Consider the following 26,417-nt stretch of genomic DNA (forward strand, 5'->3'; position numbering starts at 1 on the left):
TCCAGCAGAGAAGATACAATGTATCACACGGGGGTAATCCATCAGGAAGCATAGGTAACAGGGCCATAGGAGACACAGAGCGTCCTAGCTGATTGAGACTCTGGCTGTACAGTCACTTTCCTCCCTCCCGGGTGATCTGTAATCCAGCAGAGAAGATACAATGTATCACACAGGGGTAATCCATCAGGCAGCATAGGTAACAGGGCCATAGGAGACACAGGGCATCCTAGCTGACTGAGAGTCCGGCTGTACAGCCACTTTCCTCCTGGGTGATCTGTAATCCAGCAGAGAAGATACAATGTATCACACGGGGGTAATCCATCAGGCAGCACAGGTAACAGGGCCATAGGAGACACAGAGCGTCCTAGCTGACTGACTCCGGCTGTACAGTCACTTTCCTCCCTCCCGGGTGATCTGTAATCCAGCAGAGAAGATACAATGTATCACACAGGGGTAACACATTAGGCAGCATAGGTAACAGGACCATAGGAGACACAGAGCATCCTAGCTGACTGATACTCTGGCTGTACAGTCACTTTCCTCCCGGGTGATCTGTAATCCAGCAGAGAAGATACAATGTATCACACGGGGTAATCCATCAGGCAGCATAGGTAACAGGGCCATAGGAGACACAGAGCGTCCTAGCTACCTGAGACTCCGACTGTGCAGCCACTTTCCTCCCTCCCGGGTGATCTGTAATCCAGCAGAGAAGATACAATGTATCACATGGGGGTAATCCATCAGGCAGCAAAGGTTACAGGACCATAGGAGACAGCGTCCTAGCTGACTGAGACTCCGGCTCTACAGTCACTTTCATCCCTCCCGGGTGATCTGTAATCCAGCAGAGAAGATACAATGTATCACACGGGGGTAATCCATCAGGCAGCATAGGTAACAGGACCATAGGAGACACAGAGCATCCTAGCTGACTGAGACTCCGGCTGTACAGTCACTTTCCTCCTGGGTGATCTGTAATCCAGCAGAGAAGATACAATGTATCACATGGTGGTAATCCATCAGGCAGCATAGGTAATAGGACTATAGGAGACACAGAGCGTCCTAGCTGCCTGAGACTCCGACTGTGCAGCCACTTTCCTCCCTCCCGGGTTATCTGTAATCCAGCAGAGAAGATACAATGTATCACACGGGTAATCCATCAGGCAGCATAGGTAACAGGGCCATAAGGGACACAGAGCGTCCTAGCTGCCTGAGACTCCGGCTGTACAGTCACTTTCCTCCCTCCCGGGTGATCTGTAATCTAGCAGAGAAGATACAATGTAACACACGGGGGTAATCCATCAGGCAGCACAGGTAACAGGGCCATAGGAGACACAGAGCATCCTAGCTGACTGAGACTCCGGCTGTACAGCCACTTTCCTCCCTCCCGGGTGATCTGTAATCCAGCAGAGAAGATACAATGTATCACACGGGTAATCCATCAGGCAGCATAGGTAACAGGGCCATAGGGGACACAGAGCATCCTAGCTGACTGAGACTCCGGCTGTACAGCCACTTTCCTCCCTCCCGGGTGATCTGTAATCCAGCAGAGAAGATACAATGTATCACACGGGGGTAATCCATCAGGCAGCAAAGGTTACAGGACCATAGGAGGCAGAGCATCCTAGCTGACTGAGACTCCGGCTGTACAGTCACTTTCCTCCTGGGTGATCTGTAATCCAGCAGAGAAGATACAATGTATCACATGGTGGTAATCCATCAGGCAGCATAGGTAATAGGACTATAGGAGACACAGAGCGTCCTAGCTGCCTGAGACTCCGACTGTGCAGCCACTTTCCTCCCTCCCGGGTGATCTGTAATCCAGCAGAGAAGATACAATGTATCACACGGGTAATCCATCAGGCAGCATAGGTAACAGGGCCATAGGGGACACAGAGCATCCTAGCTGACTGAGACTCCGGCTGTACAGCCACTTTCCTCCCTCCCGGGTGATCTGTAATCCAGCAGAGAAGATACAATGTATCACACGGGGGTAATCCATCAGGCAGCAAAGGTTACAGGACCATAGGAGACAGAGCGTCCTAGCTGACTGAGACTCCGGCTGTACAGTCACTTTCCTCCCTCCCGGGTGATCTGTAATCCAGCAGAGAAGATACAATGTATCACACGGGGGTAATCCATCAGGCAGCATAGGTAACAGGACCATAGGAGACACAGAGCGTCCTAGCTGACTGATACTCAGGCTGTACAGTCACTTTCCTCCCTCCCGGGTGATCTGTAATCCAGCAGAGAAGATACAATGTATCACACGGGGGTAATCCATCAGGCAGCATAGGTAATAGGACTATAGGAGACACAGAGCGTCCTAGCTGACTGAGACTCCGGCTGTACAGTCACTTTCCTCCCTCCCGGGTGATCTGTAATCCAGCAGAGAAGATACAATGTATCACACGGGGGTAATCCATCAGGTGTGAGTGTGAGCGTTTGGGGTTGATGCAATTTACTATTCCTGCTGAGCTACATAACATGGAACATGATTTGTCTGGACCATTAAGGAAAGCGCAAATAATAGATGTCTATGATGATGTGTTCAATAGGCCAGTGAAGTCTGTTCCTGGGGAAGTACATTTTGAACTTAACTCTAGTGTTCCACCATTCCAGTGTGCTCCACGCAATGTGCCTATAGCCCTCAAGCCAAGAGTGAAGGCTTTACTGGATCAGTATGAAGCAGATGGGCATATTGCACCTGTGACTGAACCAACTGACTGGATTAGCAATATGGTCATTGTGGCAAAGCCTGACAAGTTAAGAATCTGTATTGATCCTACATTTTTAAATCAAGCACTGCGGAGATCTCATTATATTATGCCAACATTAGAGGATGTTTTATATAAGCTTCCCAAAGCAAAAGTCTTTACACTGGTTGATGCACGTGACGCATTTCTGCAATGTAAGCTGGATGAAAAAAGCAGCTATATGACCACCTTTTGGACCCCCTGGGGTAGGAAAAGATGGCTTAAACTTCCATTTGGTGTTTCCATGGCACCTGAAGTTTACCAGCGAAAACAACTTGAATTGCTGATTGGACTTTGCGGCATTGAGCCTATAGCAGATGATATTCTTGTTGGCTGTGGGGAGAGAAAAGGAAGCAGAGGATGATCATGACCGCAAGTTACTAGCGCTGTTGAATCGTTGCAGGCAAGTGAAATTAAGATTTAGGGCCTCATTCAGAGGCGGTTGTAGGATGCAAGCGGTCGCTCAGAGACAGGGTGGCCGCTTGCATCCTGAACGGCCGCCTCTATGCCGGTCGTTAGGCTGTGGGTTAACACCCACAGCTCTAACGACCGCTAAGGGACCTTAAGCCCCAGGGAGCTTCCTGTTGTATTTCAGCAGGAAGCTCCCCACTGACGTCACTGGTGAGGTCAGTGGGGCCGCCCCCAAACGGCTAGCGTTCTGGCGGGAACGCCTCCATTTGGGCAGGCACGCCCCCTGCCCGCCCAGCAAACGGAGCGAGCTGTCAATCAACATCGACAGCTCGCTCCATCTGCTACGAGCCCGCTAACGACGGATCACCCGTCATTAGCGGGGGCTCGCGCATGCACACGATGGAGCTGTCTCCGTCGTGCGCATGCGCTGTGGACCAACATCGAGTCAGTTGCGAGCAAACAGCGCTCGCGACCGACTCTGAATAAGCTCTTTAGTGTGAAGAAACTGCAATTTAAATTGAAAGAGGTTCATTTTCATGGTCATATCCTGTCCTCTGAAGGTTTGAATGTTGACCCTGAAAAAGTTAGAGCTGTCTTAGAAATGCCAACGCCCACAGATGTAAAGTCTGTGCAACGTTTGATTGGATTTGTGACCTATTTAGCCAAATTTATGCCTCGCCTTTCAGAAGTATGTGAACCTCTGCGCAGACTTCTGGACAGAGATACGATATGGCACTGGCTTCCAAAACACGATAAGGCAGTGGAGGAAACAAAGCATTTGGTCACAGTTACACCTGTGCTGAAGTATTATGATGTCACCAAGCCAGTCACTATACACAGTGACTCCAGTAACAATGGACTGAGATGTTTCCTGATTCAAGAAGGACAACTAGTTGCATTTGCTTCAAGGGCATTGACTCCTACTGAGCAGAACTATGCACAAATAGAAAAGGAGAGCTTGAGTATTGTGTTTGCTTGTTCCCGTTTTCATTACTTTCTATATGGCCGGGACATGATTGCTGATCATAAACCACTAATTGCCATCTCTAAGAAGCCTCTTCTTTGTGCACCTAAAGACTTCAGAGTATGATGTTAGCTTTACAGCATTATAATCTCTGTGTCACTTACAAGCCAGGCCCTGAGATGTACATAGGTGACACTCTTAGTAGAGCTATTGCTCTGGATCATGGGAAGTCTGGAGCAGTCCAGAGTTATCATACAGTCTGCACCATGCATCAGGTGATGACTGATTTTGCACAGATTAACCAATCAGATTATCTGAATGTCACTGATCAGCGTCTGCATCAGGTTCGGCAGCGTACCAGGACTGATGAGAGCTTGCAGATTTTCAAATCCATTGTATTGGCTGGATGGCCAGCCTTGAAAGAAGAGACCCCACTCATTGTGAGGGACTATTGGTCATTTAGAGACGAGATCAGCATACAGAATGGCATTTTGTACAAGGGACCAAGAGTCATAATACCAAAATCCTTAAAATCCGAGATGTTGGCACGCATACATTCAAGCCATCTTGGGGGTGATGCATGCTACAGACTTAATTTATAGTTATGTTACAGCATATGTTAAAAAAGGGAGATGTTAGTGTAATGTTAATCTTCTGTATTTGGCACCACCTAGTGGTGCTATGTAGAATTGTATAAGGTGCAGCTACGTGTGATGCGGTTGTGGCTTTTGTATTATGTGCTGCTTATGAACATGGCTACTTGGAACTAACATGCGTTGTCTGTCTTCATTTAATACATCTGAAACAAAGTCTCTAGGACCTTGCGATGTGAATAACCTCAGCCGAGCAGGATAGAGGATGGCAAAACGTTGGCCAGTCTACACAAGCTGAGAGCAGACCGGAGTCATTTCTCTGCAGGCTCTGGATACTTCCGCAGAATAATCCTGAAATATGGAAATACGTTTACCATGCCAGGAGAGCGAGCCTTGTTTCCTGGCAGTAGACCAAATTAGTTCCTTATGGCGGAAGTTCAGATACTTAAATATTAACTGCACGAGGTCTTCTATGATGAGAATCACGAAAAGTTCCATGGACCTTAATTCCTCCGAGAGGCCAAGAAGCTCAGGAAGATCAGATAATAGAAATTTGGTAATATCGGGGTCCTTGACAGACTGGCTTAGTCCCACCTGGTGGAGATTGTTGCGTCTTGACTGATTTTCGAGGTCATCAACCTTGGAGAGCAGCTGTTGTTGTTTGGTAGTTAGCGAAGAAACTTATTTCAATTCAGTTATATCATGAAAATTAGCCCCAATACGGTTCTCATTTTCAGAGACTTAGGGGCATATGTATCAAAGCTTGATGTGAGATAAAATTGTGAGATATACATCACCAACCAATCAGCTTCTAACTTACAGTTTGCAAGCTGTGTATAAGAAATGATAGTTTGGAGCTGATTGGTTGGTGATATATATTTCACAATTTTATCTCACATCAAGCTTTGATACATATGCCCCTTGATGTGATATACCAGACAACTGCGATTTTATGTCCGCTATTGCGCCCATAAATTTGTCAGCCTGTGTTTGCAGTGATGGTTCAACAGGTTCTTGAATATTCATATACAGAAAAGACAGTAATTCCTAGCGCATACCTTACAGTATATAGGCATATATCCAACTCGTTACATTCATAAAATGTATGACTCAAAGTCTCAGTAATCTAATATGACATTTATCAGTGATAAAATCTACTAAGCGTATCACGCACTCAGCGTATAACACGCACTCAGCGTATCACGCACTCAGCGTATCACGCACTAAGCGTATCACCACCAGATATTCTGATATTTATACATAAGAACATTATCCCCTGAAATACATTATTACAAGTGGAGTTATTCCAGTACACACAGAAGTTATCCATACGTTTCTGGATTGTGTATGTTGTACATTGGTTAAAACACACAAATGTAATAAATGTGAACAATTTTTTTTTGTTCTTTTTTCAGTATTTAAAACCATATGATGGACTGTCATGTGCTCCCATACATTACCAGGTTTTCATTCCAACCAGCCAGGTGGAAAGATATCTGACAGAAAATTGTATAGTGTATGCTCAGCTTAAGAGCTGGAGCTAAACCAGAGCTGAGCGGTGACCGATTGCAGCTGGAGATAAAGCAGAGCTGAGCGGTGACCGATTGCAGCTGGAGATAAAGCAGAGCTGAGCGGTGACCGATTGCAGCTGGAGATAAAGCAGAGCTGAGCGGTGACCGATTGCAGCTGGAGATAAAGCAGAGCTGAGCGGTGACCGATTGCAGCTGGAGATAAAGCAGAGCTGAGCGGTGACCGATTGCAGCTGGAGATAAAGCAGAGCTGAGCGGTGACCGATTGCAGCTGGAGCTAAAGCAGAGCTGAGCGGTGACCGATTGCAGCTGGAGATAAAGCAGAGCTGAGCGGTGACCGATTGCAGCTGGAGATAAAGCAGAGCTGAGCGGTGACCGATTGCAGCTGGAGATAAAGCAGAGCTGAGCGGTGACCGATTGCAGCTGGAGATAAAGCAGAGCTGAGCGGTGACCGATTGCAGCTGGAGATAAAGCAGAGCTGAGCAGTGACCGATTGCAGCTGGAGATAAAGCAGACTGAGCAGTGACCGATTGCAGCTGGAGATAAAGCAGAGCTGAGCGGTGACCAATTGCAGCTGGAGATAAAGCAGACTGAGCAGTGACACAGGGCAGCTAGAGCTGCAGGACACAGCAATAACACAAGGGAGCACAGAGCTAGCGCACAGCTAGCGCTGTGTATAACATTACACTGGCAACTAAAGGACTTCCAGACAGCCATTAAGTACCCAAGGAAGGTGCATGATTAGTTGCTAGGACTCCCAGGATGATGCTGTAACTGGATAGGCAGAACAGGTCACATGCCCAAATCCAAGATGGCGGCACCCAGTAGCTGCCTGTCATGAGCCACAGCCTGCAGTCCAGCCACCCTCCCTCAGGACTCACCTGCACCCCCGCCGAAGGGACCCTACCAGAGCACCCGGACAGGTAAGGTCCGCAACCTCCGGCGCTGCACAGCCCTGGTCGTGACAAGGATTCTATCAGGAGATACATTGTACAAAATATTATACTATGGCTAATTTGTCTGTACTGTAAAAGGAATCAGATGATATTCTCTGTGAAAGATGTTTTGGGATCACCAATGAATGTGAAATAAATAGACATAAATAAAACGCTGATCAGTATTGAGGGATTTGGAATAAAGAATTTATTATCACAATATATAACTATATATAACAAGTGAGAAAGGCACGTATATATACACATAAATATGAGTAATTAATGGTAGGGCCGTACGGCTCAGAACTTCCTTATTGCACTCACTTCATTCTATAGTCACATTTCTAATTCTCTTAATATCTCACTGACTGTATATAATCTATCCATGTTACAGCTAACAATAAGTTATATATTATACATGTGCACCAATGACAGACAACCTCTTCTAGTTCTTCCTTGGTGTTAGCAGAACAAGGCAGTGACCCTCCTGATGAGTAGAGGAGACCATTGGGAGTGTTGGAATTATTTAAAGGATTGTTTTAGGTCTATCAGTTCATGTTTTTTATGTATTATTTGATGTGTAACAAGATTTGATTTCTGTGTAAAACATTTCGCACACCCAGAGCATGGAAATGGTTTCTCACCTGTGTGACTTCTCTGATGTATAACAAGATCTGATTTCTCTGTGAAACATTTCCCACACTCAGGACATGGAAATGGTTTCTCACCTGTGTGACTTCTCTGATGTCTAGCAAGATCTGATTGGTCTGTAAAACATTTCCCACACTCAGAGCATGGAAATGGTTTCTCCCCTGTGTGACGTCTCTGATGTTTAACAAGATCTGATTTATTTGTGAAACATTTCCCACAGTCAGAACAGAGAAAGCTTTTATCACCTCTGTGAGCTGTACTGCGTGTAGCAATATTAGAGGTATCAGGGGAACATTCATTATGATTAGAGAAACCAGATGATATATTTGCACTGTGACGTACTGGGTGCAAATTTATAGTAAAGGAGATGTCTCCTGGAGAAAACTGTCTGATGTTATCTTCTATTTTAAAATATGGACTCAAAATTAAATCTCCCTCCGAGGTCTTGATTGTGCGTCCATCTGTAGGAAATAAAATATATGTATAAAATTCCTACTATTACTAAGTTCTCAATGTTTAGTGGTTTTTTTTCTTTTTGCCAGATTACAAGTAATTGATACATTTACAAAATAACAAAGATGACCCTGGTCTTAAAATATAATGAGAACCACATCACCCAGCTCTGACAGCCCTCATCAGTTGGCATTGGGTATTTCATGGACAGTAGGTTTGTGCAGCAATATACTGTGGGTGGGGGGTATAGACAGCACATAAGGGGTGTATAGTAGTAATGTGCAGCATATACTGTGGGTGAGAGGTATAGACAGCACATAAGGGGGTGTATAGTAGTACTGTGCAGCATATACTGTGGGTGAGAGGTATAGACAGCACATAAGGGGGTGTATAGTAGTAATGTGCAGCATATACTGTAGGTGAGGGGTATAGACAGCACATAAGGGGTGTAGAGTAGTAATGTGCAGCATATACTGTAGGTGAGGGGTATAGACAGCACATAAGGGGGTGTATAGTAGTAATGTGCAGCATATACTGTGGGTGAGGGGTATAGATAACACATAAGGGGGTGTATAGTAGTAATGTGCAGCATATACTGTGGGTGAGGGGTATAGACAGCACATAAGGGGTGTATAGTAGTAATGTGCAGCATATACAGTGGGTAAGGGGTATAGACAGCACATAAGGGGGTGTATAGTAGTAATGTGCAGCATATACTGTGGGTGAGGGGTATAGACAGCAAATAAGGGGGTGTATAGTAGGAATGTGCAGCATATACTGTGGGTGAGGGGTATAGGCAGCACATAAGGGGTGTATAGTAGTACTGTGCAGCATACACTGTGGGTGAGGGGTATAGGCAGCACATAAGGGGTGTATAGTAGTAATGTACAGCATACACTGTGGGTGAGGGGTATAGACAGCACATAAGGGGTGTATAGTAGTAATGTGCAGCATATACTGTGGGTGAGGGGTATAGACAGCACATAAGGGGGTGTATAGTAGTACTGTGCAGCATACACTGTGGGTGAGGGGTATAGACAGCACATAAGGGGTGTATAGCAGTAATGTGCAGCATATAATGTAGGTGAGGGGTATAGACAGCACATAAGGGGGTGTATAGTAGTAATGTGCAGCATATACTGTAGGTGAGGGGTATAGACAGCACATAAGGGGTGTATAGTAGTAATGTGCAGCATATACTGTAGGTGAGGGGTATAGACAGCAAATAAGGGGGTGTATAGTAGGAATGTGCAGCATATACTGTGGGTGAGGGGTATAGGCAGCACATAAGGGGTGTATAGTAGTAATGTGCAGCATATACTGTGGGTGACGGGTATAGGCAGCACATAAGGGGTGTATAGTAGTAATGTGCAGCATATACTGTGGGTGAGGGGTATAGACAGCACATAAGGGGGTGTATAGTAGTAATGTACAGCATACACTGTGGGTGAGGGGTATAGGCAGCACATAAGGGGGTGTATAGTAGTAATGTGCAGCATACACTGTGGGTGAGGGGTATAGGCAGCACATAAGGGGGTGTATAGTAGTAATGTGCAGCATACACTGTGGGTGAGGGGTATAGGCAGCACATAAGGGGGTGTATAGTAGTACTGTGCAGCATACACTGTGGGTGAGGGGTATAGACAGCACATATGGGGGTGTATGGTAGTAATGTGCAGCATATACTGTGGGTGAGGGGTATAGACAGCACATAAGGGGGTGTATAGTAGTAATGTGCAGCATATACTGTGGGTGAGGGGTATAGACAGCACATAAGGGGGTGTATAGTAGTAATGTGCAGCATACACTGTGGGTGAGGGGTATAGACAGCACATAAGGGGGTGTATAGTAGTAATGTGCAGCATATACTGTGGGTGAGGGGTATAGACAGCACATAAGGGGGTGTATAGTAGTACTGTGCAGCATACACTGTGGGTGAGGAGTATAGACAGCACATAAGGGGTGTATAGTAGTAATGTGCAGCATATACTGTAGGTGAGGGGTATAGACAGCACATAAGGGGGTGTATAGTAGTAATGTGCAGCATATACTGTGGGTGAGAGGTATAGACAGCACATAAGGGGATGTATAGTAGTAATGTGCAGCATATACTGTGGGTGAGGGGTATAGGCAGCACATAAGGGGGTGTATAGTAGTAATGTGCAGCATATACTGTGGGTGAGGGGTATAGACAGCACATAAGGGGGTGTATAGTAGTAATGTGCAGCATATACTGTAGGTGAGGGGTATAGACAGCACATAAGGGGTGTATAGTAGTAATGTGCAGCATATACTGTGGGTGAGGGGTATAGGCAGCACATAAGGGGTGTATAGTAGTAATGTGCAGCATATACTGTGGGTGAGGGGTATAGACAGCACATAAGGGGGTGTACAGTAGTAATGTGCAGCATATACTGTGGGTGAGGGGTATAGACAGCACATAAGGGGGTGTATAGCAGTAATGTATGCAGTTAGGGTGTCATGTTGTGTATATGTAACATTACCAGGTGACATATGAAAGGTATTAGAGGAAGTCTATCTGTGGCCGTGTCCTCTGTCTGTCTCTGAGGCAGGTATCACAGAACAGCTGGAGGGTGCGGATGTCACACATGACTACGAGGAGATAACTAGAGGAGGGACCCCTTATTATCATAGATCCCCCTCCTCATTACCAATCCTCTGAGTCCCATTGTCCTATCCCGGTAACTCTCAGACACTAAGGCGCTCACACCACAGGGGTATCTAGTATTTAGGGGGAGTGTACATCACACCCAGCCCCCCTGCAGGGATACCCAATACCAGGGGACACACTAATGAGTTACCTGCACAGGGGTGTACACCTACATTGTGGGCACTGAGCTGTATTACAAGGACAGGACAGGAGGGGGTTGGGGCTCAGTACTGTGTAACGTCCTCTGGGGTGTGGAGTTTAGGCTTCTACAAGGAGATACTGGAGAACGGAGCTTTGTCTCCTGCCAGCAGGACAGTATTACAAGATGGTACAGTGGGAAGAAGTCCCGGACTTGGTGGTGATAGGCTCTAGACTAGGGATTCCCTCACACTTCTGCAGAACATTGCACCTGAGAGTTGTGTCTCTGGATGGGCATACAGGAGGTGATTGCAGTGCCTGACATCCGTCAGTACTTGGGATGTGGGCCGCTGCCCCCTCCCAGGTACACTGTGTGCTTAAAATCTGATCTAAGGGACTGGAGAAGAACATGGCGACTGCTTTAGGTACCACTTAGTGTGATGTACTGTATTGTATTACTACCATAACACACAATAAAGATATAGTTCCCTGATGTCCTGTCTGTGCGATCCATGAATTGTAATATTACATAGGGGTACATAATAAGCTAAGTTTCAATACCCAGGTACCTTAAACCAGCACATTGTATAGAGAGTGTGGGGAGGAGACTGGTCAGATCTCTGGGCTGGTAACACACAGTGACATGATGTGAGGAGGAGAGCAGGAGTATAATAGGGGCTGATGGCTCCTGATGTATGAGATACACCAGAGAGTGTGGGGAGGAGACTGGTCAGATCTCTGGGCTGGTAACACACAGTGAGATGATGTGAGGGGGAGAGCAGGAGTATAATAGGGGCTGATGGCTCCTGATGTATGAGATACACCAGAGAGTGTGGGGAGGAGACTGGTCAGATCTCTGGGCTGGTAACACACAGTGAGATGATGTGAGGGGGAGAGCAGGAGTATAATAGGGGCTGATGGCTCCTGATGTATGAGATACACCAGAGAGTGTGGGGAGGAGACTGGTCAGGTCTCTGGGCTGGGAACACACAGTGACATGATGTGAGGGGGAAAGCAGGAGTATAATAGGGGCTGATGGCTCCTGATGTATGAGATACACCAGAGAGTGTGAGGAGAAGACTGGTCAGGTCTCTGGGCTGGGAACACACAGTGACATGATGTGAGGAGGAGAGCAGGAGTATAATAGGGGATGATGGCTCCTGATGTATGAGATACACCAGAAAGTGTGTGGAGGAGACTGATCAGATCTCTGGGCTGGTAACACACAGTGACATGATGTGAGGGGGAGAGCAGGAGTATAATAGGGAAGGATGGCTCCTGACTCCGCCACTGGACAGATACATTTCCCTCATTAGTTTGTACTGTTGTAGTGATTGAGCAAGAAGCATATATGACTCTTTTCTGAGTAAGTGTTTATTACTCACCTGTGCTGATATCTGTAGGGATTTCCTCCTTACACTGCTGATCACCCATCACATACGTTTCTTCTTCTCTCTCTATATCTTCTACCTTCATATCAGTCACATACATCTCTTGTTCTCCCTCTATATCTTCTGCCTTCATATCAGTCACATACGTTTCTTCTTCTCCCTCTATATGTTCTCCCTTCATATCAGTCACATACGTCTCTTCTTCTCCCTCTGTATCTTCTGCCTTCATATCAGTCACATATGTCTCTTCTTCTCCCTCTGTATCTTCTGCCTTCATATCAGTCACATACGTCTCTTCTTCTCCCTCTATATCTTCTGCCTTCATATCAGTCACATACGTCTCTTCTTCTCCCTCTATATCTTCTGCCTTTATATTAGCCAGACTTTCACCCTAAGTAACCCACAAAACAATAAAATAACAGTTTTAGAAATGTCAGATTTCATTAAAATTACATTAATTAGAAGAATTCTGGTTAATAAGACACACACAGCTTCCTACAGCTCATATAAAGACACTTTGGTATATTGGTGAGACCCTAAATCCCACCTACCTGATACTCCTGTGGGATCCTGTGATTCTCCTCTGTACAATCCTGTGAATAAAGTGGACGGGGACATCTCTCTGGGGTATTTTTGTTACTGGGTCCATCTGTAGGAGACACACAGTGACTGAGGGCCTGATTCAGCTTTGGGAATAAAGTGAGAAAGAGCACGTAACTGTGTACCAGTACAATCCAAGTTGCAATGCAAGGGGTGCAAATACATACATTATTTTGCATGTAGGGTAAATACTAGCTGCTTTTGCAAGTAGCCCACACATACTGCACAGCTTTATTTTTACACTGCAATTTAGATGTCAGTTTGGACACCTCCCTCCCTTCTCTAAATCTCTCTGCTCATTATACATCTGCTCCACCTGCAGTGCAGCATGGTTTCACCAAGATGATCAGTTACGTGCTAATTCTCACTCTATTCCCAAAGCTGAATCAGGCCTTGAGTACATTGTATATATGTGATTATCAGATGATGTGTGTATATAGGGGCCCTCACACCTGCTCTCCCCTGTACAATAAATGACAGTCTCCTCTTACCCAGTGATGTGAGGGGCCGGTGATTCTCTATCATCACGTCCTTGTACAGACCCCTGTGTTCCTCTATATACTCCACCTCCTGCATGGAGACATAGACAGTGACATCCTGACACCTTGTAGGAACCTGACACACACAACGATACAGTCATCACCCAGGCACATCCCCTGGTGTTACTGTATAATGTCCCATTCCCAGCAGTCACCTCTCCAGTCATCACCCAGACACATCCCCTGGTGTTACTGTACAATGTCCCATTCCCAGCAGTCACCTCTCCAGTCATCACCCAGACACATCCCCTGGTGTTATTGTATAATGTCCCATTCCCAGCAGTCACCTCTCCAGTCATCACCCAGACACATCCCCTGGTGTTACTGTATAATGTCCCATTCCCAGCAGTCACCTCTCCAGTCATCACCCAGACACATCCCCTGGTGTTACTGTATAATGTCCCATTCCCAGCAGTCACCTCCAGTCATCACCCAGCCACATCCCCTGGTGTTACTGTATAATGTCCTATTCCCAGCAGTCACCTCTCCGGTCATCACCCAGACACATCCCCTGGTGTTACTGTATAATGTCCCATTCCCAGCAGTCACCTCTCCGGTCATCACCCAGACACATCCCCTAGTGTTACTGTATAATGTCCCATTCCCAGCAGTCACCTCTCCGGTCATCACCCAGACACGTCCCCTGGTGTTACTGTATAATGTCCCATTCCCAGCAGTCACCTCTCCGGTCATCACCCAGACACGTCCCCTGGTGTTACTGTATACTGTCCCATTCCCAGCAGTCACCTCTCCGGTCATCACCCAGACACGTCCCCTTGTGTTACTGTATAATGTCCCATTCCCAGCAGTCACCTCTCCGGTCATCACCCAGACACGTCCCCTGGTGTTACTGTATAATGTCCCATTCCCAGCAGTCACCTCTCCGGTCATCACCCAGACACATCCCCTGGTGTTACTGTATAATGTCCCATTCCCAGCAGTCACCTCTCCGGTCATCACCCAGACACATCCCCTGGTGTTACTGTATAATGTCCCATTCCCAGCAGTCACCTCTCCAGTCAGCAGCTGAATGTTATTGTTGATGAGTTCCAGCATCTTCTGGTCATTGTGTCTCTCATGTATCAGTGAGTGAGGTGGAGGCACCATCATGGGGCTCTGGGCCCTGCTCAGTCCTCCTGACACACGGGGATGGCTGCTGGGAGTCTCATGCTCACCGGATTTCTTCTTCACTACTGTGTAATCCTGTGTATTGGGGGAGACATCAATGAGGAGGTCAATTAAACTCCATCTAAATGGGGCTGGTTATTTAGATGATCACTTTGCATAATATACAAGAAGACTCTATTTCACTAAAGCAAATATTATAGCAATCTCCTATATACAGAAAAATGTAGAGTATATAGTATCTCCTGCAGCTCCAACAACTTTGTGTCAGTGACAGAAAGAAAACAACATACTGCGGCCATATAATTCCCAACTCCAGTGAGGACTGTGGGACTGATACTAATATCTGAGACCAGCTCCCTGCTGCTTGCTTAATAATATAGATATAAGTGATGTCACTGTGACACTCCCAGATCCCCTCACCTCCCCAGTCATGTCCATGTATTATTACTATAGATATAAGAGATGTCACTGTGACACTCCCAGATCCCCTCACCTCCCCAGTCATGTCCCTGTATTATTACTATAGATATAAGTGATGTCACTGTGACACTCCCAGATCCCCTCACCTCCCCAGTCATGTCCCTGTATTATTACTATAGATATAAGTGATGTCACTGTGACACCCCCAGATCCCCTCACCTCCCCAGTCATGTCCCTGTATTATTACTATAGATATAAGTGATGTCACCGTGACAACCCCAGATCCCCTCACCTCCCCAGTCATGTCCCTGTATTATTACTATAGATATAAGTGATGTCACTGTGACACTGCCAGATCCTCTCACCTCCCCAGTCATGTCCCTGTATTATTACTATAGATATAAGTGATGTCACTGTGACACTGCCAGATCCCCTCACCTCCCCAGTCATGTCCCTGTATCATTACTATAGATATAAGTGATGTCACTGTGACACTCCCAGATCCCCTCACCTCCCCAGTCATGTCCCTGTATTATTACTAGATATAAGTGATGTCACTGTGACACTCCCAGACCCTCTCACCTCCCCAGTCATGTCCCTGTATTATTACTATAGATATAAGTGATGTCACTGTGACACCCCCAGACCCCCTCACCTCCCCAGTCATGTCCCTGTATTATTACTATAGATATAAGTGATGTCACTGTGACACTCCCAGATCCCCTCACCTCCCCAGTCATGTCCCTGTATTATTACTATAGATATAAGTGATGTCACTGTGACACCCCCAGACCCTCTCACCTCCCCAGTCATGTCCCTGTATTATTACTATAGATATAAGTGATGTCACTGTGACACCCCCAGATCCCCTCACCTCTCCAGTCATGTCCCTGTATTACTACTATAGATATAAGTGATGTCACTGTGACACTCCCAGATCCCCTCACCTCCCCAGTCATGTCCCTGTATTATTACTATAGATAGAAGTGATATCACTGTGACACTCCCAGATCCTCTCACCTCCCCAGTCATGTCCCTGTATTATTACTATAGATAGAAGTGATGTCACTGTGAAACCCCCAGACCCTCTCACCTCCCCAGTCATGTCCCTGTATTATTACTATAGATATAAGTGATGTCACTGTGACACTCCCAGGCCCTCTCACCTCCCCAGTAAGCAGGTAGATGATCTCCAGGGTGAGATGTAAGATCCTCTCAGTCCTGTGACTCTCGTCCTTGTCCATCCTCAGTGAATCAGAGATAATATAGAATGTGTAATAAAGTGTAATAAAGACTCTGGTTCCTCACAGCAGGACTGTCTAGGAATATATAAAATAAGTATAATAAATATCACCGAGAACACATGTAACACAGTAAGACATGTAACACTGAGTGACCAGTAAGTCTCCCCTTTCCCCCCAGCCATAGAGCCCTGGTCAGTGTCTGTCAGAGGTTCCTGTGACCCAGCCCTATAAGGCTCCTCAGAGGCCATCACACAACGCTGTACTGTATAAGGTTACACCAATGCTCCTCTCCTGGCCGGGGGTCTTATTCCTCCCAGACATAGATTTGGTGCAATTTGCTCCACGTGAATCTTTTACAAACACATGAATTAGGGATTTGGGGATTTTTTACTTTTGTTTTAAATTTATTCCAGATACTGAGAGAGTCTGTGACTATACTGAGGTCATACAGGTAACAGGGGTGTGAGGGGAGAGTACACAGGACAGCAGAAGGGGTGCAGATATGGGGAGAGGGAAAGTAACGTAGGAATACAGAGCACACAACAGGGGGTGTAACAGCTGTACAGGCCACTCCCTTGTATAATAGGACACCACGGCTGCTCCTCCTGTATAAGGCAACTCAGGCCTCTCCCCCTGTATAGAACAACAACATAGGATGTTCCCCCTGAATAGTAAAGAGAAACAGGCCATAATAGGCACCACAGGCTGCTCTCCCTGTACTGTAGGACTCCGCAGTCTGCTCCCACTGTATAGTAGGACACCACAGGCCACTTGTTCAGTATAGTAGGACACCACAGGACACTCCCCCTGTATAGTAGGACACTACAGGTCACTCCCCTGGTATATAAGGACACCACAGGCCGCTCTCCCTGTATAGGACACCGAAGGCTGCTCCTCCTGTATAGTAGGATACACTGCAGGCTGCTCTAACTGTATAATAGGACACCGCAGTCCGCTCCACATGTAAAGTAGGACACCGCAGGCCACTCCCAGTGTATAGTAGGACACCACAGGCCACTCGACCAGTATAGTAGGGCAACACAGGCCACTTCCCCTGTATAGTAGGACACCACAGGCCACTCCCCCTGTATAGAAGAGTGCAACAAGCTGATACCGCTGTATAGGAAGGCACGACAGGTTGCTCCCCCTATATGGTAGGACAACACAGGATGCTCCCCCTGTATAGTAGAGTGCAACAGGCCGCTTCCCCTGTATAGTAAGATACCACTGGATGCTCCCCCTGTATAGTAGGACACTACAGACTGCTCCCCCTGTATAATAAGACACCACAGGCTGCTGTCCCTGTATAGCAGGACACAACAGGCCGCTCTTCCTGTATAGTAGGACATCACAGGCCACTCCCCCTGTATAGTATTGGACAAATCATGCCAATCCCCCTGTGCAGTAGGACAATGCAGGCTGCTACCACTGTATAGAACACCACAGGCTGCTCCCCCTGTATAGTAGGACACCACCGGCAGCTCCACCTATATAGTGTAGGACACCACAGGCCACTCCCTCTGTACAGTAAGATGCCATTACCTTCTTCTGTTTGACAATGCAAGGTTGCATTTTTCGCGCTTAAGTTAAAAAACTGTTCCGTCAAGTCCTTTCTCCCTTATATAATAATACTACCACATATAAGTGTGTGGTGAGAGCTGTTTTTCCAAGCTGAAGTATCACTAAACAGTCCCCTCTTCTCTTTATATTATTACAACATATCAGTCTGTGGTAACAGCTGATTTAACCCCCCTTATATATCACTGTAGTCCCTTATCCTCTAAATATTAATAATATAGCGTTCTGGCTAGGCTGTTTTAGTGGGTGACCTGCCCGATTTCAAAGGGCAGAATGCACCCTGCCCCTTTGGCGGCGCCCTGTTGGCAAACCGCTAAAGCAACATGCCGGGTGGTGACCCCACCTGCGGACTGCAGTGCCCCTCGGGTGGGAAAAATTGCGGTGCAGCGCTCACCACTGGTGAATATTCACAGAGAAGGGAGAGCTTGGGGGCAGCCTAACTGGGTCCCCAAGAGTGATGAACAGGGGGCGAATCATGCGCCCTTTGCAGGCGAGCGCTCAAGTGCCATACCCCTTGCCGAACCTAGAATGAACACTAATAATACCACATATCAGTGAGTGCTGGAAGCTGTTATTCTCCCTCATATATCACTGTACAGACCCCTCTCCCCTATATTATAATAATACCACATATCAGTGTGTGCTGGGAGCTGTGTTATTCCCCCTCATATATCACTGTATAGTCCCCTCTCCCCTATATAATAATAATACCACATATCAGTGAGTGCTGGAAGCTGTTATTCTCCCTCATATATCACTGTACGCTCCCCTCTTCCCTATATAATAATAATACCACATATCAGTGTGTGCTGGGAGCTGTGTTATTCCCCCTCATATATCACTGTATGGTCCCCTCTCCCCTATATAATAATAATACCACATAGTGTGCTTGGAGCTGTGTTATTCCCCCTCATATATCACTGTACAGTCCCATCTCTATATAATAATACCACATATCAGTGTGTGCTGGGAGCTGTGTTATTCCTCCTCATATATCACTGTACGGTCCCCTCCCCCTATATAATAATAATACCACATAGTGTGTGCTGGAAGCTGTAATATTTCCCCTCATACATCACTCTACGGTCCCCTTTCCCCTATATAATAATAATACCATATATCAGTGTATGCTGGGAGCGGTGTTATTCCCCCTCATATATCACTGCACGGTCCCCTCCCCCCTATATAATAATACCACATATCAGTGTGTGCTGGGAGCTGTGTTATTCCCCCTCATATATCACTGTACAGTCCCCTCTCCCCCTATATAATAAAACCACATATCAGTGTGTGCTGGGAGCTGTGTTATTCCTCCTCATATATCACTGTACGATCCCCTCCCCTTATATAATAATAATACCATATAGTGTGTGCTGGAAGCTGTAATATTCCCCCTCATATATCACTGTACGGTCCCCTCTCCCCCTATATAATAATACCACATATCAGTGTGTGCTGGGAGCTGTGTTATTCCCCCTCATATATCACTGTACGGTCCCCTCCCCCTATATAATACCACCACATATCAGTGTGTGCTGGGAGCTGTGTTATTCCCCCTCATATATCACTGTACGGTCCCCTCTCCCCTATATAATAATAATACCACATATCAGTGTGTGCTGGGAGCTGTAATATTTCCCCTCATATATCAGTGTACGGTCCCCTTTCCCCTATATAATAATACCACATATCATAGCGTTCCCGCTAGGCTGTTTTAGCGGGGCGCGGCGCCCTGCCCTCCTTCTGGAGGGCAAAAAGCACCCTGCCCTCCAGGAGGAGGGCAAAAAGCGCCCTGCCCTCACAGCCTGCGGGAGCCGTTCTCACCCGCGGGACGCAGTGTCCCGCGGGTGGAGAAACATGCGGTGACCCGGTCACCGCCGGAGAATAGACGCCGGGCGCATGCGCCCGGCATTTATTCTCCCTGTCTGCAGGGCTTGGGGGCTGCCCGGCGTGTCCGTAAGTGCCGGGCACGCCCCCAAGAGTGACGAAAAGGGGACGCGTCTTATAGACACGCCCCCTTTTCCGATGACCACGCCCCCTTCTCGGTCGCGCGCGTGCCCTCTCTAGCTCCGGCGCCCTGCCTCCCGCCGGAGCTAGAAGGAACACTATATCAGTGTGTGCTGGTAGCTGTGTTATTCCCCCTCATATATCACTGTACAGTCCCCTCCCGCTATATAATAATAATACCACATATCAGTGTGTGCTGGGAGCTGTAATATTTCCCCTCATATATCACTGTACGGTCCCCTTTCCCCTATATAATATAATACCACAGATCAGTGTGTGCTGGGAGCTGATTCAAACCGCTCGCTAGAGGCGTTCGCATGCAGCCGCTCAGCTGCTAATATTTTCATAGGCTGTGAGCGCACGGTAAGACATTAGTACGCCCACTATGTCTTAGCGTGCGACGGCAGTGCTATCGCAAGACAGTTTAATGACGCCCCCCTTTCCTTTGTAGCACACGTCATCTCCAGGAAGTATGTGTAAAATCAGTAACATCGAGTGCCATCGGAGCCGCTCGCATCACTTGTGGTTGACCCTACCCCGCCGCAAGCACTGCGAGTGCTTCAGTGTTTAAACAAGCCAGGTGACGTGTACAGTGACGCAGCCTTGTAATTATGGACACCAAAAAAAAGCCGCTTTGACGCTCAGACACAACTGAGTTCGCACCACCACTCCCCCGTTTTCCTGGATCTTCCCCTGTCACCACCCACAAACGGCACATTCTGTCACTCAGAATAGCGGGCCGTCTGTGTATTACAGTGATCGCGCTGAGTGAAAACAATTGTGGGTACCAGGGACCCCTCACTTTAAAAAATTGGGGTCCTACTTCACAGTTTCTGGGTCCCATCACATATTATGGGGAGTGAGGGCAGGCAACAGTTGGGACAGTGCTGCGGGCAGGTTGCAGTTGGTGTAGAGGGCCTTGAGGGCAAAAAGCAGTTGGGGTAGAGTTGGAGGTATAGGCAGGGAAAAGTTGGGGTAGAGCTGGGGGTAGAGCGAACTAAGGGCAGGCAGTGCCACGGGTAGGAAGGGGTAAGCGCACACAGCAGTTGTGACAGTGCTAGGGGGCAAGTGTAGAAAGAACCTTGTGTAGTACTGGTGGGCAAGGATGGAGTAAGGGTAGATAGCAGTTAGGGCGATATAGGGCATGTGTAGTACTGGTGGGCGAGGATGGAGTAAGGCTAGATAGCAGTTAGGGCGATATAGGGCGTGTGTAGTACTGGTGGGCAATGATGGAGTAAGGGTAGATAGCAGTTAGGGCGATATAGGGCGTGTGTAGTACTGGTGGGCAAGGATGGAGTAAGGGTAGATAGCAGTTAGGGCGATATAGGGCGTGTGTAGTACTGGTGGGCGAGGATGGAGTAAGGGTAGATAGCAGTTAGGGCGATATAGGGCGTGTGTAGTACTGGTGGGCAATGATGGAGTAAGGGTAGATAGCAGTTAGGGCGATATAGGGCATGTGTAGTACTGGTGGGCAAGGATGGAGTAAGGGAAGATAGCAGTTAGGGCGATATAGGGTGTGTGTAGTACTGGTGGGCGAGGATGGAGTAAGGCTAGATAGCAGTTAGGGCGATATAGGGCGTGTGTAGTACTGGTGGGCAATGATGGAGTAAGGGTAGATAGCAGTTAGGGCGATATAGGGCGTGTGTAGTACTGGTGGGCAAGGATGGAGTAAGGGTAGATAGCAGTTAGGGCGATATAGGGCGTGTGTAGTACTGGTGGGCGAGGATGGAGTAAGGGTAGATAGCAGTTAGGGCGATATAGGGCGTGTGTAGTACTGGTGGGCAATGATGGAGTAAGGGTAGATAGCAGTTAGGGCGATATAGGGCATGTGTAGTACTGGTGGGCAAGGATGGAGTAAGGGTAGATAGCAGTTAGGGCGATATAGGGCATGTGTAGTACTGGTGGGCAAGGATGGAGTAAGGGTAGATAGCAGTTAGGGTGATATAGGGCGTGTGTAGTACTGGTGGGCAATGATGGAGTAAGGGTAGATCGCATTTAGGGCAGTATAGGGCGTGTTTTGCGACCACTGCTTATACTATGTAGTTACATTTTACTTTTTATTTTCACACTTCTGCCAAAGTTTACTTATATGGCAAATGATGAGGTATTATGATTTTAAACACCAACATATTCTAGCAGTGTACCATCAAGCCGCACTCTAAAAACATTTTACTCATGGAGCACTCTATACATAAACATTACACAGGCTACAAGCTGCTAGAACTACAACTCTTCCTGCAGATGCCTAAACACCAGGCTGATGATGTGTTTAATGAGAACAAAGTAAGACTGGCAGGACAAAGGGGTGTAGCTAGGGGTCCTAGTGCCCCTGGCAAAGGAAGGGACTGGCGCCCCCCCATATTTTCCCCTACCACTTGTGCCCTGTGATTGGTGTGTGTGTGTTTTGCCAGCCCTAACCTCCCCCTAGTGCCTAAAACTAAGGGCCTGATTCAGAGCCACTCGCTGTTTGTGAGCGCACGCTCTGAATCAGGGCGAGGAGTGTTTTATTTATTTTTTCCTGTCCACTCGCTAAGCAGTGGGTGCCCACCCACAGGTAGTGCGAGCGGGCAGGAGATGGTCGCGTTTATCGTGACCATCGGCATTGCGAGGAGACCCTAAGGTAGGGTATCAGCACTCGCAATGCCGAGTGATGTCAGTAGGGCCGCCCACAGTAGGGCCGCCTTCGGGAACGCCTCCGTTTGTTCAGCCACCCCCACTACCTGCCTACAAAACGGGGCGAGCTGTCGATCAACATCGACAGCCGCCCCGTTTTGCTGCGAGCCCCGGAGTGAGTGAAGGTCTCACTCGCTACGGGGCTCGTGCGTGCGCACTGGGGCACCATCGACCCGCTTGCGAGCGGGTTTGAATCAGGCCCTAAGCCATAATCGTAATACTTACTATTGGGATTCCGGCGTCCCAACAGCTAGGATAATGACTATAACCCGTGAGGGGTGTGTAGAATTCAGACAGGATGGGAAAATGAGGGGAGAGCGGTGGATTTGGAGAAGAGGGGAATCTGGGATATCCTTGCTACAATTCACCCTCCACAGACCACATCGCACACACATACACTGGGAGCCTACACAACCTTGTGCACCCTGACACAGGAACTCATTAATGCTGTCATGCATGTACACACGTGCATGGACTTATGGGAGATACCAGCTTGGTACCAGAAGAGTATTCTGAGAATATACAGTATTCACCAAAGTGGGCTCACTTGTGATTTTTCACCTCCATTGCAGCCCAGTGTGCAAGGGCAGCAAATATGCTACTACAAACGTGGGCACTAGTTTTTCTCCAAGCAGCCAGCCCATCCTAATGAGATCATCAGCTGGGAGGAGCAGCAGGACTTTCTCAGTCAATAAGAAGCCTCCTGCTCCCAGCAAGTAGGTGCAGCTGCCGCATGGAGGAAGCGGATCAGCGCCCTGTCCTCTGTGGAGTGTTATTTTGCACATCCTGTGTATGTGGGACCGGTTCCGACTGTATCACCTATGTGGCGTCATGCGCGGCTCGGGAGGAGGAGCTTCACTGCAGCGCAGGGAGGGCTTGTAAAGCCTTCCACTGCACTGCACGGCTTATTGAAATTATGCCCGAGACTTAACCGGGCGGGCAGGGGGGCAGCACATGGTGGTGGCCAGGCAGTGGGGGGTTAATGGGCGGAGCCTCAGACAGACTAATTAAAACTAACTACTGTCTCCAGCCCAGGCTTGGTGACGGATACTTTCTGTGTGCTTGATGTGAGCCAGCTCAGACGCTCACCTTCCTCGGCTTTGCAAGCCGCGGAAGGTGGAAAGGAGGAGGAGGGGAGAGTCCGGCTGAGATTAGGGAGAGAGAGCTGAGCTCCCTGTAATCACCGCTCTGCGCTCCGCTCCCAGCTCTGCAATGAGTGACCGCGTGCAGACGTTACTCTGAGTCTGACCTGGGACAGGGGGAATGCAGGGTGGAGACGCTGCCTCACTGCTGCTGCTGCTCCCGGGTAGTGGGCGAGGCTTGACAGTCCCAGGTCGGAGCGTGGTGGGACGGCTGGTGTATGACTGACAGGTCAGACTTAACTGCTGTAGCCAGAGATTGGGAGAGGAGACGCCGCATGGTGGAGACTATTTAATGAGACGCCGACGGCTATTGGTTGAGAAGACGCCGACGGCGGTGACTGACTTCTGCACAGAGCACAGCCCCACACAGCGCCTCCTGCAGGACCCTCACAGTTTTTAAAATCGGGTACGCAACTTCCTGTAGTGCGTAAATGCGCGCTATAGTGCATATTTTGTGAACACTGCCGATGCAGCAGGGGGGCTGATCATCAGCCCATCGACACACGCTCCACTACGCTCTGCAAGTGGGGGAGTAATGCCCATGGGGGTGAAGTAGTAATATCCCCAATGGGAGTCTACATTTTTTTTTAAATAAAATATTATTATATATTATTTTAATACGTGCAAAGAGTAATATACTGGAACCGCACTGAAAAAATACTGCTGGATTATTTGAATTAATATCTCTTAAATATACCTAAGATAGACTTGATAAATACCACACATATACGTGTCAATGTTCCTAATATGGATCATAAGACCACAGTCAAGACCTGTCACTAGGAAAGTCTATGGTGCTCCCCAGAGTCAATGTAAAAACATATGAGCCAAAAAAAGAGAAAAAGGACCCTTGGTGGGGGCATACAATAGGTATAGAGATTAGCAATTAAAAATCAATTTTTATTAAACACAATATAAAAATTAGCAACTGAAAATAATTCAACAAACAAAAAGACATACACTACATGTATACATAATAGTGTTCACTCTAGCAGGGCGCCGGAGCTAGAGAGGGCAACCTTATGCGCCCGAAAAGGGGGCTTGGTCATGAAAAGGGGGCGTGTCTATAATACGCGCCCCCTTTTCGTCATACTTGGGGGCGTGCCCGGCGCTTACGGACACGCCGGGCAGCCCCCAAGCGCTGCAGAAAGGGAGAATAGATGCCGGGCGCATGCGCCCGGCGTCTATTCTCCGGTGGTGACCGGGACACCGCATTTTTCTCCACCCGCAGGACACTGCGTCCCGCGGGTGAGAACGGCACCCGCAGGCTGTGAGGGCAGGGTGCTTTTTGCCCTCCTCCTGGAGGGCAGGGTGCTTTATGCCCTCCGGGAGGAGGGCAGGGCGCCGCGCCCCGCTAAAACAGCCTAGCGGGAACGCTACATAAATGAAGGGAGATGCACTCTCCACTGTGGATTTGAGAAAAGCCAGGTGAGATGGTAATAGGATAGTATAGGTATATATATATGCGCCTCTCCCCTATATAATAATACCACATATCAGTGTGTGCTGGGAGCTGTGTTATTCCCCCTCATATATCACTGTACAGTCCCCTCTCCCCTATATAATAATACCACATATCAGTGTGTGCTGGGAGCTGTGTTATTCCCCCTCATATATCACTGTACGGTCCCCTCTCCCCTATATAATAATAATACCACATATCAGTGTGTGCTGGGAGCTGTGTTATTCCCCCTCATATATCACTGTACAGTCCCCTCTCCCCTATATAATAATAATACCACATATCAGTGTGTGCTGGAAGCTGTGTTATTCCCCCTCATAGATCACTGTACAGTCCCCTCCCCCTATATAATAATAATACCACATATCAGTGTGTGCTGGGAGCTGTGTTATTCCCCCTCATATATCACTGTACAGTCCCCTCTCCCCTATATAATAATAATACCACATATCAGTGTGTGCTGGGAGCTGTGTTATTCCCCCTCATATATCACTGTACGGTCCCCTCTCCCTATATAATAATAACACCACATATCAGTGTGTACTGGGAGCTGTGTTATTCCCCCTCATATATCACTGTACAGTCCCCTACCCCTATATAATAATAATATCACATATCAGTGTGTGCTGGGAGCTGTGTTATTCCCCCTCATATATCACTGTACGGTCCCCTCCCCCTATATAATAATAATATAATATATACAGGACACGTTACCTGGCTCCGGCTGTGTCAGGAATGTCTATGACAAAATGGCAGCTAAATCACCTGTGGCCCCGCCCCCTCTGCTCTGTGACTGGAAGATTATAAGAATATGGCCGCCGGTCACCGTACATGAGGACACCATTAGACTATAATGTTGTTACTCTAGTGATGAAGCTGGTTGCTAGTTACAGGACGTCTCTCCTACTATGTGGCGCCTGATTGGATACTCGCTGCTGCCAATCACCGCACAGAGGGGAATGAGAGGAGGGCGGTGACTATGATATGAGGGGCGGGGCAGGTAGTAGCCATAGCTGCACGGGGGATAGAGAGGGGCGTGGTTATGTATTGGGGGCGTTTTTTCTATTACAGGAAGAGGCAGAGAGCGGCTGGGAGCAGGTAATGGTATTTATTATTATTATTATTATTATACAGG

The 26,417-nt window shown here is 47.6% G+C and overlaps 2 protein-coding genes across 2 annotated transcripts in view; one reads left to right on the top strand and one right to left on the bottom strand.

Moving 5' to 3' along the window:
- LOC148504712 (uncharacterized) overlaps positions 1 to 26,417 on the top strand; it is a 106,649-nt gene that overhangs the window by 12,645 nt on the left and 67,587 nt on the right. The window contains exons 5-9 of the mRNA XM_088448570.1: positions 2,519 to 3,088; positions 3,725 to 4,248; positions 4,296 to 4,568; positions 5,104 to 5,277; positions 22,142 to 22,288. Of these exons, the coding sequence (XP_088304696.1) occupies positions 2,519 to 3,088; positions 3,725 to 4,248; positions 4,296 to 4,568; positions 5,104 to 5,277; positions 22,142 to 22,288 (1,688 nt within the window). The remainder of the gene's footprint in view (positions 1 to 2,518; positions 3,089 to 3,724; positions 4,249 to 4,295; positions 4,569 to 5,103; positions 5,278 to 22,141; positions 22,289 to 26,417) is intronic.
- Positions 7,379 to 26,052, bottom strand: LOC148504713 (uncharacterized). Its single transcript, XM_088448577.1, has 7 exons — positions 25,997 to 26,052; positions 16,343 to 16,495; positions 14,640 to 14,831; positions 13,581 to 13,659; positions 13,041 to 13,138; positions 12,484 to 12,880; positions 7,379 to 8,297 (listed from the first exon to the last, which is right to left on the bottom strand). Exons 2-7 carry the CDS (start codon positions 16,418 to 16,420, stop codon positions 7,708 to 7,710), a joined length of 1,434 nt encoding a protein of 477 aa, XP_088304703.1. The 5' UTR covers positions 16,421 to 16,495; positions 25,997 to 26,052; the 3' UTR covers positions 7,379 to 7,707.

The sequence above is a fragment of the Taudactylus pleione genome, unplaced genomic scaffold (assembly GCF_031769625.1).
Source record: "Taudactylus pleione unplaced genomic scaffold, aTauple2 ptg000459l, whole genome shotgun sequence".
In the NCBI taxonomy this organism is placed as follows: domain Eukaryota; kingdom Metazoa; phylum Chordata; class Amphibia; order Anura; family Myobatrachidae; genus Taudactylus; species Taudactylus pleione.

Excerpts from the sequence above, each read along its gene's own strand:
- LOC148504713 (XM_088448577.1), bottom strand. The coding sequence starts at position 16,420 with ATGGACAAGGACGAGAGTCACAGGACTGAGAGGATCTTACATCTCACC. Across the intron at positions 13,660-14,639 it reads TTCAGCTGCTGACTGGAGAG|GAGGTGGAGTATATAGAGGA; the intron begins GTGACTGCTGGG and ends GTCTCCATGCAG. Across the intron at positions 8,298-12,483 it reads CCCTACAGATATCAGCACAG|ATGGACGCACAATCAAGACC; the intron begins GTGAGTAATAAA and ends TATTTCCTACAG.